We start from the raw sequence: 19,329 nt of genomic DNA on the forward strand, positions 1-19,329 counted from the left end.
ATTCTCCTTTTCAAAACCCCACCACCCTGCACTAACTAGTCCCCATCCAATTTGAATCCTCTTCAAATTCCAACATTTTTCCCCACACACGCATCATCACCAAAACAAACCTATAGTATTAATAATCGTCGCTGCATTATTTGTCATTTGAATTGGCAATCATGGAGGAGAAGCCGCCGCGGCCGCTTCTTCTGCATGAGCTTCTGAAAGAGGATCAAGAGCCATTCCATCTCCAAACCATCATTGCAAAGAAGCAATCCCAACTCAAATTAAGCTCAACCAACCTCTGCTTCCTCTCCTTCGCCGACTCTCCGGCGCAGACCCCAATCCAAAAAAAGCCCAAGCCCAAGCCCAAACACCGGGCAGGGTTGGGCTTGCTTGGCTCGCTCCTCAAGCGGCTCAAGGATCGGAGTAGGAACCGGAAGCGAGCCATCGAGGTAAATGAAATTGGAGAAGAGAATAATAATAACGAACAAGATAAATCGGCGTCGACCAGCAGCCGTGTTTCCGAGTTTTGTGTCGGCGATGAGTCGTATTTCTGCACGAGTCCTTTTATACTCTCTTTCCACCAGAGCCCCTCCTCGAATGGCCGCCGCACGCCGGAGTTGGACTCCCCCTGCCGCCACGTAAAACAGGTTTGTCGTTTTCCTCTCTCGTTTACCGAGTTTGACTCGGATATTATATTCTGTGGGAAAAACTATCTTTTTAAGTAATTGAGTTTTATTTAATTTTATGACGAGATTCTTCTTTTTATGGAAATTTTTGAACCAACAAAAGTACTTAATATTTACTCCTTAAAATATTAGTACTATAATAAAAATGCCATAGTAAATTTTGTGGACTCATTAGTGACTAATTATGCAAGTGAGCGAGTGAATTCGCAACTTGGGCTGAAACTTGTAGGTTGTGCTTCTTCCATTTGATAAAAATAGAAATTCTTTGCTTTAGATCATATCTTTGAAAATAAAAGTTTTTATTTAGGAAAATTACTTTTTTATCTAATAAAATGTGACTTATTTTTAAGTAAATATTTTTCTTTCCGTATCTCTTATTTTATTTAATTTTTACTCCCTCTGTCCAGCTTTAGCAATCCCATTGACTTTTCTGTCATCTTTTTGTAAAAATGATAAAAAATAGTTAAAGAGGAGAAATGGTAAATTAAGAGAGACAATAATATAGAGAAGAATGTTATCTACATTATTATCTCTCTTACTTTATCATTTCTCTACTCTAACTATTTTTTATCATTTTTTTAAAAAAAAGGCAGAAAAGTCAATGTGACTGCTAAAACGACGGAGGGAGTAATTAAAACAAGAGAGATGGTTTAAAAAAAGTTATTTATAGTAAACGGAGGGAGTATTAATTAGCTTTGACCTCCTGCAAACTGTCGGTAAACAATCTTTTTGGTCTGGTTCAGTGGTCGGAGTTTTTCCCAAATTACGATTTTGCCCTTGGGCAGTGAATACTTATCAATAATCCACTAAATTTGAATTTAATTATTAGCAGTACTATTAAGCCAGTATAAAAAAATTGAATGGTTTTTTAAATTGTGTACTTTCGATCATGCCTCTGCCACCAAAATCTTTTTTTAATACGCCTTGTTTCCACCCCATATTATAGATTATAGAGTCCCACTAAAGGACAATCTTGATAATTCCACTATGAACCTAATCATAATTAATTATTAAATCTTAATTGCTATGATCATAATTACGATTGTTTTAATTTTTCGCAACAATAGCAAACTTCCCTTTCATCAATGCAAATAGTTTAAATCAAATTTTTTTCTATAATTTCAAATGTCTCCTTCAAATCTTGATAGGAGAAGGAAAATTCGGACAATAATCAAGGAGATGAGGAGGAAGAGAAGGAGCAATGCAGTCCGGTATCGGTATTGGATCCTCCGTTTGACGAGGACGAGCACGAAAGCGGTCGTGCTAACGAAGAAGATGAAGATGAAGAAGACTACGATATGAAATGCAGCTGCACGAATGTACAGAGTATGTTGCCTTCTCTCATCATAAACACTGTTTGATCCATTTTGTACATCGATCGGTCCCTTTCAATAATTCCATGGTTTAATTGATAGTTAAATTATCCCATTGTTGCATGTGAGATTACATTTTTGTCCTTGACATCACACAATAAGATTGTAATAACTGCTTCTGCAACCTGAATTCAGGGTGTGGGGTTTTCCTCCCTTAATTCCCAGTCTTCATTTTTCAGTAATTTAAAGTATGTTACTAGTAGTAATAATTAAATCTCTGCACACGGCTGCAATTTTTGTGGGGTCCATTATAGTTTCCTAGAATTAATTTTTGTCATATTGTGACTTGGTTTGGTGCACTAAATATGTACTTATGCAGGAGCCAAACAACAGCTCATGCAAAGGCTAAGGAGATTTGAAAAACTTGCAGAATTTGACCCTGTTGAGCTCGAGAAGAAGCTGCAGCTGGAAGGATCAGACGATGAGGTCCATTTGGAACGAGAAGGAGACGAGCCATTGTCAGCCGACATGAAGAGGCTCGTGTCTGATCTCATAGACGAAGAGAAGAAGCAGATGGTTCAATCGGGGGGCAGTGAAGTCGTGATGGGACGAATCTGCAACCGGTTGGATTCGTGGAAGGCGGTCGAGTTTGACACCATAGATATGATGATAGGATTGGATTTCAAGAAAGAGATTGACGGATGGATTAAGCATGGGCAGCAAGTGCACGAGACAAAAGTAGAAATTGAGGTTGCAATCTATTTGCTACTAATTCAGGAAATAATAGAAGAATTTTGTTGATTTAAATTTCGATTATTATAGGACTAGTTATCTGAATCTTGCAATAAGTTATTTATTGTTTGGTAGCTTAGATAAGACCAAGATATATGAATTATATGGGTTATTAGGCTATTTGGCAGATAAAATAAGGTCCATGTTAGTCCATCAAAGCTCATCTCGGCCTGCTGAGACCAGAGCGAATTAGTTCAAAAGGGTGAATTATTTATCAGCCCAAAAGAGTGAGATAGCATATCCTTACCTTAAAGCCCATCTTAATTTATTATCTAGTGCTAATTTAAAATGCCTACCAAATATTGTAGTAATCTAATGTATGTAATGTGTATGCTAATTAGATTCTTGAGTATTGGGATACATGATAAACTAATTCCACATATATCAAAAATTTTTGTGGTCACGTGTTTCTTCGTGGGCTGGCTCTTGCTATATATATGTTGGAATGAAAACACACTGAACACTGCAATATACGTGATAGGACATGACAGCTCTTGGTGTGTTGAATGTTTTTGTATTGCTTTCCATATATGTTTGAACTTGCTCTACCATTAATAGATACAGGGACCATTTCCAAACTTTGTACAAGATGAGCTATCTCGTATCTCGAAAATTACAGACAAGAAAATAGATCTAGATATAAATCAATATTGCGAGGTGAGCATTTAAACATAACAATAGGAGAAGTTACTTGTTACGTAATTTGTTTCCACGTTTTGATCAAATCCTGCAAGGTGAATTCAGTATTTTCGATATCCACGTTCATTATCTAATCCAAACAATTCTTTTAGACTATAACTATACACACTTCTAGCCATTGGGATTCAGTGGCGTATCCAGAAATTTTAGTTTGGGGGTACGAGTTGTACAATAAATACTTGCGTAAAATGATACTATAAATAAAAATAATTTAAAATAGCAAGATTTTTTCTATTTAAGAAGTGTACTACAAATTATTACTCCCTCCGTCTCGAGTCACATTGATGTGGGCACAAGTTTTAAGAAATGTAAAAAAAATAGTGCGTTGAAAAAGTTAATGGAATATGAAGGCTATTTTATTATATTGATTTTATAATAAAATGCAAGTGAAGTGAATTAGTAGAATGTGAGACCCACCTACTATTTATGATAAAAATAAAATGTACGTAACTCTTATTGTGAAACAGACCGATATGAGAAAAAATGTGGCTCTTATTGTAGGATGAGAGGAGTACATAAAATGATCAAAATAATATAGTAGTATAATACTCCCTCCGTCTCCCATTAGGAGTAGCACTTTGACCGGGCACGGATTTTAAGAAATGTAAAGAAAAGTTGGTTGAAAAAGTTAGTGGAATGTGAGACCTACTTTTTTATATTGGTTTTATAATAAAATGTGAGTGAAATGAGTTAGTGGAATGTGGGACCTACTTACCATTTATGGTAAAAGTGAAGTGCTACTCTTAATTGGGGACGGACCAAAATAGAAATTAGTAACTCTTATTTGGGGACGGAAGGAGTAAAAAAAATCAAAAAAATTATAAAAGGTAAATATGCATAATATATGAAAAATCTAAATAATGAAAACATAGTATAGTAAACGAGTAAACAACCTAATTTCTAAAAAAGAAAATAGGAGTGCAAATAATTACATAACAAACAAAAATGCACAAATAGGAGGAAAATGGACGAAATTAAATACTAGATGACTAATAAGAATAACCATAACTTAAATAGAGTCCAAACATAATTGCGTGTAAATATATGCTAAATATTGAAGTTTGTATTCAGAGGGGGTCGAACACAGGTTGATAACAATAAAGTATAAGAGACTTGCCACTGGACCACTAGTGTAACTATTGTACCTATCAATAAATAGAGCTTTAAGTAAATTAAATTTGGGGTACAGTTGTTGCTCTATATTTTGCTCCTAATCTGAGTTAAAGAGACATCATATATTAGATAATTACTAAAATAAGCGGTGTACATTGCCACAAACATACAGTAAAATAAGAAAATCAGAAAGTTAAATCATTTAATATAGTTAAAGCGAGAAGCTGAACGCTTGAAGGATGACGAGACGAAATATATAATGCATATCCCCTATAGGATAAGTGCATAATAACTTATTACTAAGTTTATCTTCAAAAAAGGACATCGTGAAGAAATTAACGTTTAGGGTGGAGAATTATTATCGAAGATTTTCGGATTGTCGGAAAGCATGCGAGGTAGGCTTTTGTATGCAACATACTTTCTCTGTTCCATCTCAAGTGATTGACTGTTTTTCGGTATATGTTTGGAGAAAATGATAATAAATATCTCTTACGTCCCACAAAAGATGTCACACTTGTGGAACGACACGAGATTTTAGGAGGTTTTGTTTTCTGTGTTAAATGGAGAGAGAATATAATTTTTATATTCACGTGAGAGAGAACTTTTTTCAAAAAGGGAAATGTGACAAACTCATAAATAAAATAAAAATAAATTTATAAAGTATAGTATAAAGCAATCGTGTTAATCTATTAGTAGTAGAAGTATTTAAATTAAATATAGGGGGCAATTTTTCTGTAAAAGGCGGTGAACACTTAAAAATAAAATTGAAGGAGGATTAGCAGAAACGCTGCCGTATTTGGGTGCACGTGCCTTCATTCACAACCCTATCTTCCTTCCTCGTCTCTCGATCTTTTGCGCCGACACTTTCATCCTTCTGGCCTCTCGATCTTTTGCGCCGACACCATGGTATGTCACGCTTGTTCCTCATTTTCATCATAAGATTTTCTTATTTTTTAATCAAACTAGTACTTGTGTCTGGCTCATCAATACAATTGATTCGGAGTTTTTTTCCTAATTAAATCACTACTTGTTCGGTGAATAGATTCATGATTCTTGCAATTCTTAGGGCTAATTTCATGGTGCCTGTTCTTTTTCCCTCCGGCCTGAACCCTCTTTTATGTTATTAGGGTTAATTTCATTGTCCTGAACCCTCTTTTATGTTATTAGGGTTAATTTCATTGTCCTGAACCGGGATATTTAATAATCCATGGCTTAGATATAGGGGGCAATTTTTCACAACCTTACCTTCCTTCTTCTCGTCTCTCGATCAAGTCACGCTTGTTCCTAATTAAATTACTACTAGATTCTTATGATTCATGCAATTCTTAGGGCTAATTTCATGCTTCCCTCCGGCCTGAACCCTCGTTTATGTTATTAGGGCCAATTTCATTGTCCTGAACCCTAGTTTATGAAAGGGAAATTTAATAATTTATTGTTATTTGAGTAATTAATATTTTGGATTGTTTTCATTCAGCAGCATATGGGGGGTGGTGTAGGTCTACGCTTCATTATGTTGAAACACATGCCTCTGAGTATGAAGTATTGTTGTATTGATGAGGTGGAATTGAAGGATGGTACTGAACGTAATCTAGAAGAATTAGAATTTCAAGGAAATTGTTTGCATAAAGACATTCCGGCTTGCGCTGGATTTGTTTGTGTCGGTGATACCATGTTCATGTTCGGGGGTTCCTTCTACTCGATCCCACAGTCCATTTCAACTACACAAATTACGTCAACAAACTACTTGTCAACTGCGCCACTACCTGTTGGTTCATCTCCTGTGACTTGGACTCGTAGCCCCACTAGTATGAGTGTAGTCCGAGTCAACCCCATGGTAGCCCCATTACACGATGGCAGGATATTCATCTGTGGTGGCACTCCTATAAGAAGTAGTTGGGCTGAGATCTACGACCCGAAGACAGGCCAGTTCCTTAGTGTGGATTTGCCTACGAACGTGGCTAAGATTCCCTTACCAAGATCTTGCTTTCAGTACACCAAAGAATTGGTTCTGGTATACTATGATGCCTGGTTTTACAATCAGGACGAATACGAAGGCCGAGCTCGCATGTCTTGCGACATTGAAGGATACGAACCAATACTCCTCCAGTACAATTTGGTAGAAAACCATTGGGATGTCTTCGCAAGGGTATTACCTGAGTCATACCCTGATGCGTATAAGAGGAACCTCATCTATGTGGGTGGAAACATTCTATTCATGATGTACTTCTCATATAAATGGTTGGTCTACAATCTGTCCTCAAAGGAGGTGGTGGCAAACGTGGAGGTGGAGCTTCCTGATGAGGATGTGATTGGAGCTTTCAACACTCATACCACAAGCACTAGTTGGGTCTTCTACATATTCATTCGTCATGTGGTTAATTTTATGACTGATGGTGTTCGATATGCCAAGGTCGAGGTTGTCCAAGGCAAGGACGGGGATTACATTGCTACTGTTCAGATGAACGGTGTCCTGAGAGTATCTCCCTTTTCAAATATGTATATGTAAGTAAGGCCCTTGTTCATTGTAGTATTTTGAATTTATTTTGTAATTGATTGGAGATGCTTGTTTTTTTGTTTGCAGGTTTGGTTTTAAAGCAAGGTCTAAGAGAGGTGCGGAGGAAGAGAAGAAAGGGAAAGAGAAGATGATGCGTAATGAGTGAAAGCCTAGTCCTATCCCAATTCCTTCTTGTTCATCTTCCCTTAGTTCTTGCAGAACTCATCCCGTATTTTGTTTTGTCAGACTTAACGCCGTATTTTGTTTTGTCAGACTTAACGAGTTATGTTCATGAATCATCACATCTAAAATAATTAAAATATAGTACTAAATGCTAAAATTCATTAAACATCACAAAAGGAAGATTGGAAGGAATGGGATCAATAATTTAATTGACTTTAGGAAAAATATTGGATGAACAAAGTTGGACCCAAGTTTCAATGGATGCCTTTGAAAATTACCAGTTGCATTTTCTTGTAGAGAATCGCAACATTTTTTCATCAGAGCATCAATAATATCTGTTCGTTGATAATTCATTATTTTATCTTGGACAAAAGTGAACTATGATTTTGACACTGTAATATCTAGCATAGCTTTCCAGAAGTAATACATATACACTTTACCATCAATTTAAGTTACAATTTAGTGTAAAAACACAAGAAATATCTTCTTGATTAGTAATCATCGCACGGTATTATGTAAATTTTTGAAATATGTTTTCGGTTGAACGAAAAAAACAAGTACTAATTAACATGGCAATTGTAAAGTTAGATTATTCAAAAGACAATTATAAATAAACTAGGTGCACTTTAGAGCATCCCCATCCACATCCGTGCTCTTAGCTAAGAGCACAGAAGTGGGTCCGGACCCACTTTTACTCATTGTCCTTAGCTAAGAGCACAACACTCACATCCGTGCTCTTAGCTAAGGACAAGCTCAAGGGTCCTACCATTCTATTATTCAATTTAAATAAAAACATTTCCACAATATTAAAATGCATTAAAAATACCCGAAATACTATTACAAATTATAAAATAATTAAAAATTACATAATTCAAATCCTAAAAATTAAAAATTACATAATTAAAATCCTAAAAATTAAAAATTACACAATTAAAATCCATAAAATTAAAAAGACCCACTACTCGTTGCCGGATTTCGTTAATCGTTATGTACATCCACGAGACCACGACGCACTAAAAAAAATATCGGATATAGATACTTTTTAATAATATTAATGACATTAAATTGTGTGTCTATTTATACTAAGAACAGTTTATAAAGTATTCTTATTATTAGTGTTCCAACTAAAATTAGAGAACACAAAGAGAAGTGTCCTACAAAAGCAAAGATTATGATAATTTGCCCTCAATTTAAGGATGCTTTCTTTTGCATCCTAAATTATGATTATATTTTAAAAAATTCAAATGCTAGTAATTGCGTTTCAATTTTTGCGTCCCTAAAAGATGTTTTTTGTAGTGACGATTGGCCATTGGATCGGGACCATGAGGTATGGGGGTGTGTGTGAGGCTTTCGAGGCACGGGTCCAGGATCCCCTCTCAACCAATCGCGTCATGCCTCTCCAGTTAGGTGGGCACGTGCGCGATGACACATGTGAGAAGTGATATAATGCATCATTCGCTGCAGTTGTGACTAATTTATTTTTTCGTGAATTATAAAATAGGCATTAAGACAAAATAGTGATATTTTTTTTAGTAAGGGGAAGGAGAATAGTGAAGTTATAGCCAAGAAAAGAAATAGCATTAAATTAATGATAAATTGAAAAACCTTATAAATAAATTACATTGAAGATGGAATATCTATATGGTACGAAGGTACATTGAAGCCTACATTTTAGAATTGAATGACATAGTGGACTTTTAAAAAAAAAGAGTGAATGACATAGTTTTGTAGATTGTCAAACGTTTTGTGTATATTTTCAAGATTATTACTTAAGTTGACCTTTAACGATGGGTTTAATATGATTGAAGTCGAGTTTGGGATATTCAAAAACCTATAATTGTACATATGTGACCTCTTGGGGAAGTACTCCCTCCGTCCCACTTAAAATAAAACATTTGAAAATCGGCACGAGATTTGTAGTGTTGTTTTGTGAGTTAATGAATAGAGAATAAAGTAGGAGAGATGAAAAAGTAGTGATAAAGTTATTTCCATATTAAGAAACGTTTCAATTTTAATGGGACAGCCAAAAAAGGAAAGCGTTTCATTTTTAATGGAATAGAGGGAGTATTATATTGTTAATTCAATACTTAGTTGCTAACTATAATTAAATAACAGTAGTTATTAGATATTCAAATCAAAGACTTTGATCATCAGCTTAGGAATGTCAATGCGATAAAAAAACGTCAATAAGAATATTAAAGTCAATTTATAACAAATTAGTTGTAACTAACTTTTGAAAAATATCTCATAACTTTAAAAAGCATATAACTTTATCGATTTTAATTATTTTTTTCGCATAACATATATCAAATTAAAGATAATTTCTTAAGGATTCTAACGAGATCTCACTTGCATATGGTCCGATGTCAAAATTTGAATTTTTTTAAAAATCTTTTAATTTTTTTCATACAACAACAAATGTGAATAGTATATGAGTGTGTCAATCTAATACATGTAAAATGTCAATATAAGCAATGTGTTAACATTCTCAAAGCACTGTCTTGACATTCTCAAAGCATTGTGTTGATATTTTCGAAACACTATATTGACATTATCATCCAAAATCCTAATTTGGTAGTTTTTTTATTTTTTTCAATTTAATTAATAAAAACAAAAATTACACTTAGCAAATTTTAGACCACAAGATTTCTAAACTCCTATCATATTTGAATTACCCTATTGTTGGGGGGTTCAAGTTTTGAATCTATAATATATTTATTTTGCTATTTCTTCACAAACTCTTGTTTTATTTTGTAGGAATAATAAATATTGAATGTTTATCAGATTCAAGAATTCTGTTTAATTAATATTGTCACGTAATCATTCTCTAATATAAATTTAATTGTACACTTAGATATTGAGTGTTTAATATACTCCTACCGATCCGAATTCAACGTGATCATAAATCGCTCGTTTCATTGATTTTTTTTTATCGATCTAACTTTTTAAACATTAACTGTAATCATTTGTTAAGAGTGTAAGCATTTCGCGTTAATTTTTATACTAATAGAAATATCTCCTGTTGATTTATCTCAATTCGTTTTCTATGTTTTGGGACATTGTATTCCATATCACGAATATTTAGTAATTTTATAAAATCGTAAAACTAAGTCGAAGTACTAAATAAATTATTTAATTTAAAATTGAAAATTGTAGCGTTATTAGTATCTAATGATTGCAGGTGACAACTAATTGACAAATGGCTCCCATTCAGCAGTAATTCGTGAAGATTTGGTCTTGATTTTGGATTTGGGTTCTATACTAATTTTATTTCAAGAAGCTTATATGAATCTGATTCGTTTATTACATAATTAAGAAGAACGCTTCAGTTATAAGAATCTTATGAATATTGACTGTGTTATACTGTTATAGTGTTTAATATGAGACGCAATAATTATTTATATTTTTTAATAATTTATTTGGTACTCCTACCATATATCAATAATCAATCAAAATCGACAAAACTGGTCATTTAACTAGAAATCGGTAGATCCAAATACCAAATCACATGCATAGTATTTTTATATTTGTATGAATTTTGTTTACATATAGATTATATTAAGAAAGTTGTGAATGTTAGATATTTTATATTTCACTTAAAAAATACTTTTTCAGCACGAATCTTACGAAATAGGAATTTGTTTGTTAAATGGAGAGAATAAAGTAAGATAGATAAAAAAAATATGGAAGCACTACAAAAAAAGGCGCTGGTTGCTACCAAATATTTGCTAGCACCAGGTTGTGCTCGCAAAATTCGAAATATTTTCTAGCACATTTGCGAGCATATATGGAAAAAACAACCAATTTTCGAAATATTGAGTGGTATTTCTAGCACTGGTACGTGCTGGAAAATTTGTGAGCACCTAATGCTAGCAAATTTAACAACTAGTCAAATTTCCTTCAGTTTGCTAGCACTAGTATGTGCTAGCAAATGTTTTTTCATGTAAAAAAGAAATATAATCATTTTCCGTCGACTATTTTGCGAGTGGGAGTAAAAGCGCTAGCAACTTTGCGAGTGGGAGTAAATGTGCTAGCAAATTTTCGAGTACACGTACAAGTGCTAGCAAAATTGTGAGCACCAAATGCTAGCAAATTAACCAACTAGTCAAATTTCCTTCAGTTTGCGAGCACTCGTATGTGCTAGCAAAACTTATTACATTTAAAAAGGAATTGTATCGTGAGTGGAATTAAAAGTGCTAGCAAATGTGCTAGCACTTTTGCGAGCACACGTACAGGTGCTAGCAAATTCTTTAGTCTTATCCAGATCCGCTTTCTACGTTCTCATTCTTCTCCATTTCCAAATTTTAGCTCTTCCATTTCCTTGCATGCGATTTGGAGGTATTTTTGTTGCCCATGGTCAGCCCAACTTCACATTTTCCAATTATTTGAAGGTATAAGTTTATTTATTAGCTATTCTTCCAAATTCTTATTTTCCCACATTTCAAAAATTTTAAACTTTCACTTTTCTTGCCTAGGATTTATGCGATTTGGAGGTGTTTTTGTTGCCCATGGTCAGCCCAACTTCACATTTTCCAATTATATGAAGGTATAAGTTTATTTATTAGCTATTCTTCCAAATTCTCATTTTTCCACATTTTAAAATTTTTGAACTTTCACTTTTCTTGCCTAGAATTTCTGCAATTTGGAGGTATTTTAGCTGCCTAATTAGCTCAGCTTGACATTTTTTCCAATTATTTAAAGGTACAACTTTTATTTGTTAACTATTCTTCAATTTGTGACTAATTAATTCTAAATATTTTTATACTTGATTTGATTTATATTATTATATTTGTGTGATAGATAGTGAAATGAATAAAATTCCGGGAAGAGAATGGATGTATGAGAGAAAATGTTCTAGTGGAGAATTGAATCTGGAATTTATTGATGGATTAGATAAGTTTATAAGTTTTGTTGTGCAACATCCCTCGAGAATGGATGGTTTGAAAATTAGATGTCCATGCTTACGTTGTAATAACAAAAAATTTTATCATCCGGACACGGTGAAGGAGCATCTTGTGAAAAAGGGATTTACTCGAAACTATTATGATTGGAGATTTCATGGTGATGTTGAAGCATCGTCTTATGATGTTGAAGCGTCCTCCAGCTCGGGACAGATAGAATCCATGCATTGTGATCCTCCATTGAATTCTTACCAACATATGGTGTACGATGCATGGGAACAATCAAGTGCTTATGAGCATTGGCAACATGTTCCGCCTACATACATGCCAGAGCCCCCCATAAATGAGTCGCTACATTTCTACAATTTGTTGGAAGCGTCTAAGTCTGATTTGTGGGCAGGATGTGATTATTCTGAGTTGTCAACAAATGCTCGAATAATGACTATGAAGGCCGAACATCGAATGTCTCAGCGAGCTGTTGACGAATTGTGTCAGTTTATGGAGGAGCGTCTGCCAAAACCAAATCGTATGCCTAACAGTTTCTACAAGTGCAAGAAACAAATGCAGACTTTAGATATGCCTCATCTAAAGATACATTGTTGCATGAAAGGGTGTATGATCTATTGGGGAGAAGACGAGGATAGGACCGAATGCAAAGTTTGTGGTCAGGCTAGATTCAAGGACAATGGTAGCAGTCCATTCAAGGAGATGTATTATTTTCCTCTGGGCCCAAGATTAAGACGATTGTATGCGTCTGAAGTTACAGCTCAATCCATGCGATGGCACGCAGAGCACGCCTAGACTCCAGGAGAGATGCGTCATCCGGCAGATTCTTTAGCCTGGAAAACTTTTGACAAGACACATCCATTATTTGCTTCTGAATCAAGAAATGTCAGGTTGGCACTTAGCACAGATGGATTTCAGCCATTCGGGCAAAGTGGTTCACAATACTCATTATGGCCAGTAATTTTAACCCCATACAATTTGCCACCGTGGATGTGCATGAAAAATCCATACATGTTCCTCACTGTGATAGTGCCAGGTCCGAAGAATCCCAAACAGAATATTGATGTGTTTCTACAACCCCTGATCGCAGAGCTCAATGATTTGTGGACTGAAGGAATTCCAGCATATGATATATCAAGAAAACAAAATTTTCAGCTACGCGCAGCGTTGATGTGGACTATCAGTGACTTCCCTGCATATTCAATGTTGTCGGGGTGGAGCACATCTGGACATCGTGCATGTCCATATTGTATGGATGACTCACAAGCTTTCTCCTTGAAGCATGGACGAAAAACCACTTGGTTTGATTGTCACAGGAGGTTTCTCAATAGAAATCATCGGTTTCGTAGAGATAAAAAGAATTTTATAAAGAACAGAACCGAACATTCTGGTCCTCCTTCGATCTTAAGCGGAGAAGAGATACTTTATAACTTGGAACAGTTTGAATTCAAGAGAGTGTTTGATGAAGGTGCAGAAACATCAAATTCCGAGTTGAGCAAGATTTTTGGATGGAATAAACGAAGCATATTTTGGGATCTTCCATATTGGAAGACAAATTTGATTCGTCATAATCTAGATGTCATGCACATAGAAAAAAATGTTTTTGACAATATCTTCAATACCATCATGAATGTGGAAGGCAAGACAAAAGATAATCCTAATGCAAGAAGAGATTTGGAAGAGCTTGGCATACGACCCGAACTTTGGCCATATGACGGAAAATATCATAAGGCAAATTTCACACTTGACAAAGAAAGCATGAAATTATTGCTCAAGTGGCTCAACATTTTGAAATTCCCGGATGGTTATGTTTCTAACCTGTCAAGATGCATTGATATGAAGAAACACAAGTTGTATGGTATGAAAAGCCACGATTGTCATGTGTTTATGCAAAGATTGCTACCGATTGGACTTCGTGAGTTACTTCCACACGCTGTATGGGAACCTCTGACAGAGTTGAGCAATTTCTTTAGAGATCTCACTGCTACAGTGATAAGAGATGTTGATATGGCAAAGTACAGTGAGTCGATTGTAGTTACCTTATGCAAGCTCGAGATGATATTTCCCCCATCTTTTTTTGACTCCATGGAGCATCTTCCGGTCCACTTAGCATATGAGGCATTGATCGCAGGACCGGTGCATTTCCGATGGATGTATCCGTTTGAACGGTATATGCGCAGGTTGAAGTTGAATGTAAAGAATAAGGCTGTTGTGGAAGCATCGATATGTAATGCATATTTGGCTGAGGAATCATCTCATTTTTGCACTCATTACTTCGAGTCACATGTCCGTTGCCGCAGTAGAGATGTTCCTCGTAATGACGACGGAGGGGGATCTACTCACCCTAAAGATATGCTTCAAATTTTTACGTATGATACCAGATGTGTTGGAAAGGGACGGACACGATTCTTGTCAGAAATCGAGTACAAAGCTGCACATACTTACATATTGCTTAATACACAGGAAGCAAAGGAGTTTGAGCTGTAAGTTTAATTTCCTTAATTATCAATTATTGAACTACCTATATACTACTTAGTTAATGATTTTTTAATATAACAGCATGTTCGTTGAGCAATTGCGCGAGTGTTTTCCAGGAATAACACTGCCCCAGATAGATCAAGAATTAGAAAATCACTATGCATCATGGTTTAATGAATATGTAAGTATTCTATATATTTTATTTTGTACATGTTAAATTGTCAAAAAGATGTTAATTTACTCACTACTAAGTGTTCGGTATACAGGGCCAAAATAACTTGCCTCGCGATAGTCATATGTACTATTTATCACAGGGACCATTGATCCGGGTGACGAGTTATAATGCTTGTGTTGTCAATGGATATAAATTCCACACAGACTCTTATGGAAAGAGCAAATCCACCGTCAACAGTGGGGTGTGCATCAGAGGGTCGAATTACAGCTATGACGAGGATGACTTCTACGGCATTTTAAAAGAAGTTGTGGAGGTGGAATACCGTGCGAGACCAATAAAGAAAGTTGTCTTATTCAATTGTGTATGGTATAATCCGGCTCCACCTCCACGCGGTGGTACATTTATTCATCCGAAGTACAAAATTACAGAAGTGAATATTATGAAAGAGTACCCGAAATATGATCCCTTCGTCTTAGCCAAACAAGCATCTCAAGTTTATATTGTACCTTTTCCAAGCAAGAAAAAAGACAAAGCGAACTGGCGAGCAGTGTTCAAGGTTCGAGCAAAGAAATTTGATTCTAGTTACACCACCATGAAAGAGGCAGAAGAAGATACGGCTTTCCAAGAAGATGAAGTGGAAGTTCACGAAATTTCTGATGATGTGCAATTCATCGATCTTTCACATCGTGATCCTAGTGGTGCAATGATTCCAATTTTAAGAGAGGTTGTAGATGAAGAAGAAGAAGAAGAAGAAGAAGAAGAAGAAGAAGATGATGATGATGATTATGTTGATTATGATGATGATGATGAGGAGGAGGAGTGACGATTCCAATTTTAAGAGAGGTTTGTGATTTTATGAATAATTTGGTAATTTTGGTTAATATTTGTTGCTTTGTTGAATTTAACCCATCATTTTTTATTTAGGGATATGACATCTGTATGATCTGATTTTAATTAGGGATGTAGACTTTGTGTATTAGAAAAAGATGAATGGTCCTAATTCTCATTTATAGAGATGTTAATTTGACGCTTAATCACTTAATCACTAATTTTCATTGATAGAAAGATGAATTAGGATTATCTTTTATAATTTTTTATACATTTTTATAGTTATGAAATTATAATTCATGAATTGCAATTTGCATGAGTCACATTTCTTTGTAAATATGTTTGGTCACTTATTCGAAAATTTTGTAGTACTAGTATTGTTAAGATTAAATTTATGACTTCTATAACATATTCAATTTAATTAATCCTATCTGAACTTTAGGTGATAGGTACTTAATTATAAGGAAGCTTTGGAAGTGGTAATTTTGGCCACTGTGACGAAAACATATTTATTAAATAAGTTATCTATAATCTAATTTTTCACCATTTCTAAAATTATAAAATAATTGCCGGCAGATTTAGATGAATTAGGATCAAACTACAATTAGCTAATTCTCACTTAATCAATTTTCACTTTTCACTTTTGTAGAACCGACCTAAATTCTCGCCGCCTGTGAGCACAACCTCCAGCCTCCAGCCACCGATCAGCCGCCGACCAATTCTCTCCGACGCCAACCACCAGCCAGTCTCTCTCTCTCTCTCTCAAATTCAGGAACAACAAATTTCAGTGAAGATCGCTAGAAGTAAGATCGCTAAAAATCCAACAGCTATGTTTTCCTCTTCCTTTTTTTTCTGAAATTTTATCTGTTCGATTGTATCACAGTTGAGCAATGAATGTTATATTTTAGTTCATCTAGCAATGCATGCTATTGTTTTAATCATCGGACTGATTTGCATACTTAGGTGTTTAATTTTACTTTTTCAATTTTACTTGTTTCAATTTTACTGTTTCAATTTTAATCATCTCCTTCACCTCTGATTGCGTGTTTCTGTGTGAAAAATGGTGTCGACTACAGCTCAACTTGCCAAGTCTATGCCGATTTCTGGCTCCATATGTAATCTCTTCATCGAAATGTACTTTTTCTTAGATATGGTATTTTTGTTCTCTTTCTGTGTGCCATGAGAATTTAGACAGGTATTTCATATAAAGGATGTTATTTGGGGATTGATTTCCTTTTAGTTATCCTGGTTTAGAGTGCAAAACGTTGGATATTATTGACTTCTTAAGTATGGTTCATTTTGGGGTTTAGAAGAAGGTTTGTTTGGCCGAAACTTAGCAAGTTAGATAAAGTTGGTGGAACGTGAGATCCAATACCAAAAGTTATGTAGAAAGAGCACACTGCCACTGATTCTCATTTCTCCCCTAATTCTCAGTGGAGGTACTTATTGTTGCTTATAAACTAGTAGTAATATGTGATGTTTAAAGCATTCCTTACTCCACAAATTAACACGGATGGAATTATCGATAGATTTTAGCCGCTCGAGTTTTCATTTTTCTTTGCTTTCATATTCACATAAAGCATGTCTGTGTTTGATTTAGAGCTTATGCATCAATTTTGTGTATTTGTATTTTCTCGGATTTCTAATTTTGTTTTGGATGATTACTGATTTTGCAGGTAAGAAGGATCGATCGTTTCTCTCTGGGGCTTGCAGTGGAGTGGTAATTATCACTTCACGTGCTCTAGACGTTTGTGTATCTGCGTTCTGATCGCTCCTATTTCTTGGTCCTATTTCTAATCTAAAGTATGCTTGCTGAGAAACAGAAAGTTAAATCTGATAAATTGATGGAATATAGTAACTATTTATGTATGCAAAAATATGTTTTAAGGTATGCTAATACGATGAATATACTTATTCCTACAGCTTGCAACTCTTGAAAGCTTGCTAATGTTTGTGCGATGATGATGAGACTCGAAAATAACAAATAACATGATTTGGTGTAGGTTTATAGAATTTGACATTGAATCTTTAATATGAAAATGATATATCATCTGAGTTTTGCTAAAGTTAACTCATCCATTGCATTTGCTTGGCAGCACATATTCTGAGTTGAGTTTGTTTGCCAAAGAAGATAGCCCACAGCCTGCAGGGAGCAGTTCTTACATCTGCACCCTCAGCCCGGTTGCATCATCGGTTGTAGGTCATACATATCTTATAAAAGGTGTTGGCCATATTCCCAGGTAGCATTGTTTGTTTGTATTGGTTTGGTGGCTTTGTAAGTTGAATGATGGCAGATGTATGATTTAGCATCTTGTTTAAGGTTGGAGCTTAACTTTTCTAGTTTATTTCGCCCATTGACACGAAATTAATCATGGAAAGGAATGAATTTCCTTCCTAGGGTGGATGACTGTGGTGATTATGTGATCTTAATTAAATGTGTGACTTCTTGTTTATATTTTTAGCAGCTCTGCATTCTGCCTTCTTGTTTAGTTATTAGGATAGGCTAAAATGTCTTATTTTGCATAATTAGAGCAGGGAAAGTGATTCTTTTCATGCCCATGAATCACTTCTCGTATGTCAGTTTTTCCACTAGTATTTGATAGCTCGATGTACACATATTATCATTTTTCAATGGAGAGCCTAGAGATAGTATAACTAAAGTTAACTCATCCATTGCATTTACTTGGCAGCACATATTCTAAGTTGAGTTTGTCTGCCAAAGAAGATAGCCCATAGCCTGCAGTGGAGCAGTTCTTATATCTGCACCCTCAGCCCGGTTGCATCATCGGCTCCCTCTCCAGTTTAAAAGACAAATACAGGTAACCAACCTGTTATAGTTAATACAGCCATGAAGATGTTAGTGGCCAAAAGTATGTTGCTTTAATGGGGAGATTTGGCTTATGAGCTCACTGATTTTAGTTATAAGGGGAGATTTCATTTTGAACCTGTCTTACAAACTGCTCCTCAGATAACCACTTCTACAAATCATATTAACCTATAACCTTAATTAAATTTACTCATCAGGTGAACCTCTTCTACAAATCTGCTTGTTATACTTTAACTGGAATATGTGGATCTAAAAATTTTGATTGGTGTGATTTATTAGATGATTGATATTCTGTCTTGGTTTGAGAGAAACATACTCTCATGATACAGATTACTTTTTACCTTGATGGTAACCTGATGAACTTGATCAAACTTACTCGTTGCTTGTAATTGAAATGTGGATTCAGATTTTTCTATCTTGTAGGTGTGTTAGTGGTGAAAATGCCCCGTGGAGGATTTACAGGACGCAAAGCCTCAGCCCCCATTGGCCCTCCAGCTCGGGTAGGGAACACGACTCAACTACATGAAACGTTGGGTCTTTTCGATGTTGAGCTACAGGACGCAGGGCCTCAAACCCCATTGAATTTATTTGATGATGATGAGGAAGAAAATAATGTCGAAGGGGAAGAAGGGGAGAGAAATAATACAATGAGGGATCATGCTTCACCTACACATGATCAAGAGGGTCGTGTATACATACAGCTCAGGGATGGAGAGTAAGTGGTTAGCTAATTTTATACATTTTTTATAATTTTTTGAAGTTACTAAACCAATAGTGATTTGCAGTTTGATCCCTTCGAGAGTTGTGGCAAATTTATTACACGATTGTTTTCAGAATATAGTACTC

At 35.2% G+C, this 19,329-nt stretch overlaps 3 protein-coding genes across 3 annotated transcripts; all 3 read left to right on the top strand.

The window, feature by feature from the left end:
* LOC125207704 lies at positions 1-2,903 on the top strand. Its single transcript, XM_048107161.1, has 3 exons — positions 1-635; positions 1,823-2,000; positions 2,367-2,903. Exons 1-3 carry the CDS (start codon positions 162-164, stop codon positions 2,786-2,788), a joined length of 1,074 nt encoding a protein of 357 aa, XP_047963118.1. The 5' UTR covers positions 1-161; the 3' UTR covers positions 2,789-2,903.
* Positions 2,904-5,369: 2,466 nt separating this feature from the next.
* On the top strand, positions 5,370-7,357 carry LOC125207835. Its single transcript, XM_048107333.1, has 3 exons — positions 5,370-5,497; positions 6,066-7,093; positions 7,173-7,357. The coding sequence occupies exons 1-3, from the start codon at positions 5,495-5,497 to the stop codon at positions 7,249-7,251; spliced, it is 1,110 nt and encodes a 369-aa protein (XP_047963290.1). The 5' UTR covers positions 5,370-5,494; the 3' UTR covers positions 7,252-7,357.
* A 5,625-nt stretch (positions 7,358-12,982) lies between these two features.
* On the top strand, positions 12,983-17,380 carry LOC125206203. Its single transcript, XM_048105489.1, has 4 exons — positions 12,983-14,658; positions 14,735-14,834; positions 14,920-15,552; positions 17,333-17,380. Exons 1-4 carry the CDS (start codon positions 12,983-12,985, stop codon positions 17,378-17,380), a joined length of 2,457 nt encoding a protein of 818 aa, XP_047961446.1.
* Positions 17,381-19,329: the final 1,949 nt, after the last annotated feature.

The sequence above is a fragment of the Salvia hispanica genome, chromosome 2 (assembly GCF_023119035.1).
Source record: "Salvia hispanica cultivar TCC Black 2014 chromosome 2, UniMelb_Shisp_WGS_1.0, whole genome shotgun sequence".
Classification (NCBI taxonomy): Eukaryota; Viridiplantae; Streptophyta; class Magnoliopsida; order Lamiales; family Lamiaceae; genus Salvia; species Salvia hispanica.